Here is a 1,618-nt window from a genome sequence, read left to right as displayed (position 1 = left end):
ATTTACACCCACAAAAATTACCAAACAGCTTTAACGAACAAAAGGCCTCTTTGGTTAAGATTGTGGTGGACAATGACAGGCGTTTCAAATAAGTTTGATCACCAAAAGTTAAAAAAAGCAAATTTTGGTGCCTTCTTGATGATAAAAGAAACTGCCAAACTAGACATAAGTTAAAACAATTTCAAATCAAATTAAAGCAAACTTAACCATCATAAAAATTAAAATAAATAACCTTTAACAGTAACCACTTCTAAAATCACACATAATATAACAATTGATGTAATTTTTTAGTTCTTCATCTTTAAAGCATAAATAAATAACCACAATTAAAAATAAAATAAAAACTCACTCAAGCGCCTTTAACTTCACACAATACATTACTACTAGTACTATTTTACATCTTCACAATTGTGGCTGATTTCTTTTATCTTTTTATATCTAAACTCTCTCTATTCTTGATTTCTTGCACAGAACTCATGTGAAACCAGTCACATGCTTTTGTTTTTTCTCGTTAACAACAAGGCTAAAACCAAAACCAAAATTTACATTCAGCATTCACACACACTACACTTTTGCATACACAGTAATAATAAAAGTAAAACTATTCTTTAATTGAACAATTCTGAGATTGGAAAAGATTATAATCAAATCCAACGGTTACAAACTTACGGCATTCCTTTACTGGCGTAACCGTTAACCAGAGCCAAAGCATTGCTCGTGAACTTCTTCACTTTCGTCACACGATCGTTAACGTCCGTTTTCATCGGACAATTCTCCACATCTTGAAATCCGTCCGTACACGTTTCTTCATCGGTAAGCGCCGCGCTCATCCACGTCTGGACGTTACTCATCTGAAAAAGAAACGAATCTGCTCCAGCTCCGGCGGCTCCTATCTGGCGCATCTGTTTAATCGAGCCACGGATTTCATCAACGGCGTCGTTGAGGTTGGAGAAGCAGTCATGGAGAGCAAGAGCGGCGCGGGAGTTTCCGCCGTAATCGGCTACGCGAGTGAGGTTGGAGAGGTAGGTGGCTGTGCGGTGGACTTTGGAGAAGCTTACGGCTATGGCGATACGAGCGAGTTGGCCGGGATTCTGTTGAACTGCATTGGCGTAACGAGAGAGGGAAGTGTAGCATATGTCAGGGTAGAGTGTTGTGTTGCAGCTTGAACGGATGAATTCGGTGTCGTCGCCGTCGTTGCCGGTGGTCGGAGGTTGTTCTCCGGTAGCGGTTGATGATGAGAATGTAGATGCGATGAAGATGATGGATAATAGGAAGAGATGGTGAGGGCGTTGGGTTCTCATTTTGAACTGCTCTGTTTTTTATTTTTTATTTTTTTTTCTTTTCTGGTTGAGAGTTTGTTTCTTTGCGTTTGAGAATTCTGACTGTTCTGAATGAGAACGAAAGGGAGAGGGTTTTGTAGGCAAAGATTTGTATCAAATTACTTCATTGTCACTAGATTTTCGTTTAATTACTATAATGCCATCAAATCATTTTATAGTTTTATTACTATTTATTATGGTTAATTAAGATTTTTTTGAAACCTATATAGTTTCGATGCATTTTAAATTTATATCCTAATGCTTTGGTAATATGTTGGCGTGTAAATGTTTGGTATTCA

General features: G+C 37.7%; 1 protein-coding gene across 1 annotated transcript; it reads right to left on the bottom strand.

The window, feature by feature from the left end:
• Nucleotides 1-268: 268 nt before the first annotated feature.
• On the bottom strand, nucleotides 269-1,399 carry LOC127108301 (pectinesterase inhibitor 7). Its single transcript, XM_051045763.1, has one exon. The coding sequence runs from the start codon at nucleotides 1,299-1,301 to the stop codon at nucleotides 666-668; it is 636 nt and encodes a 211-aa protein (XP_050901720.1). The 5' UTR covers nucleotides 1,302-1,399; the 3' UTR covers nucleotides 269-665.
• Between the last annotated feature and the right edge of the window lie 219 nt (nucleotides 1,400-1,618).

This window comes from Lathyrus oleraceus, chromosome 7 (genome assembly GCF_024323335.1).
Source record: "Lathyrus oleraceus cultivar Zhongwan6 chromosome 7, CAAS_Psat_ZW6_1.0, whole genome shotgun sequence".
Lineage (NCBI taxonomy): Eukaryota > Viridiplantae > Streptophyta > Magnoliopsida > Fabales > Fabaceae > Lathyrus > Lathyrus oleraceus.
Note: the sequence above shows the minus strand (reverse complement) of the source record. Positions and strands in the feature narration are given on the sequence as shown.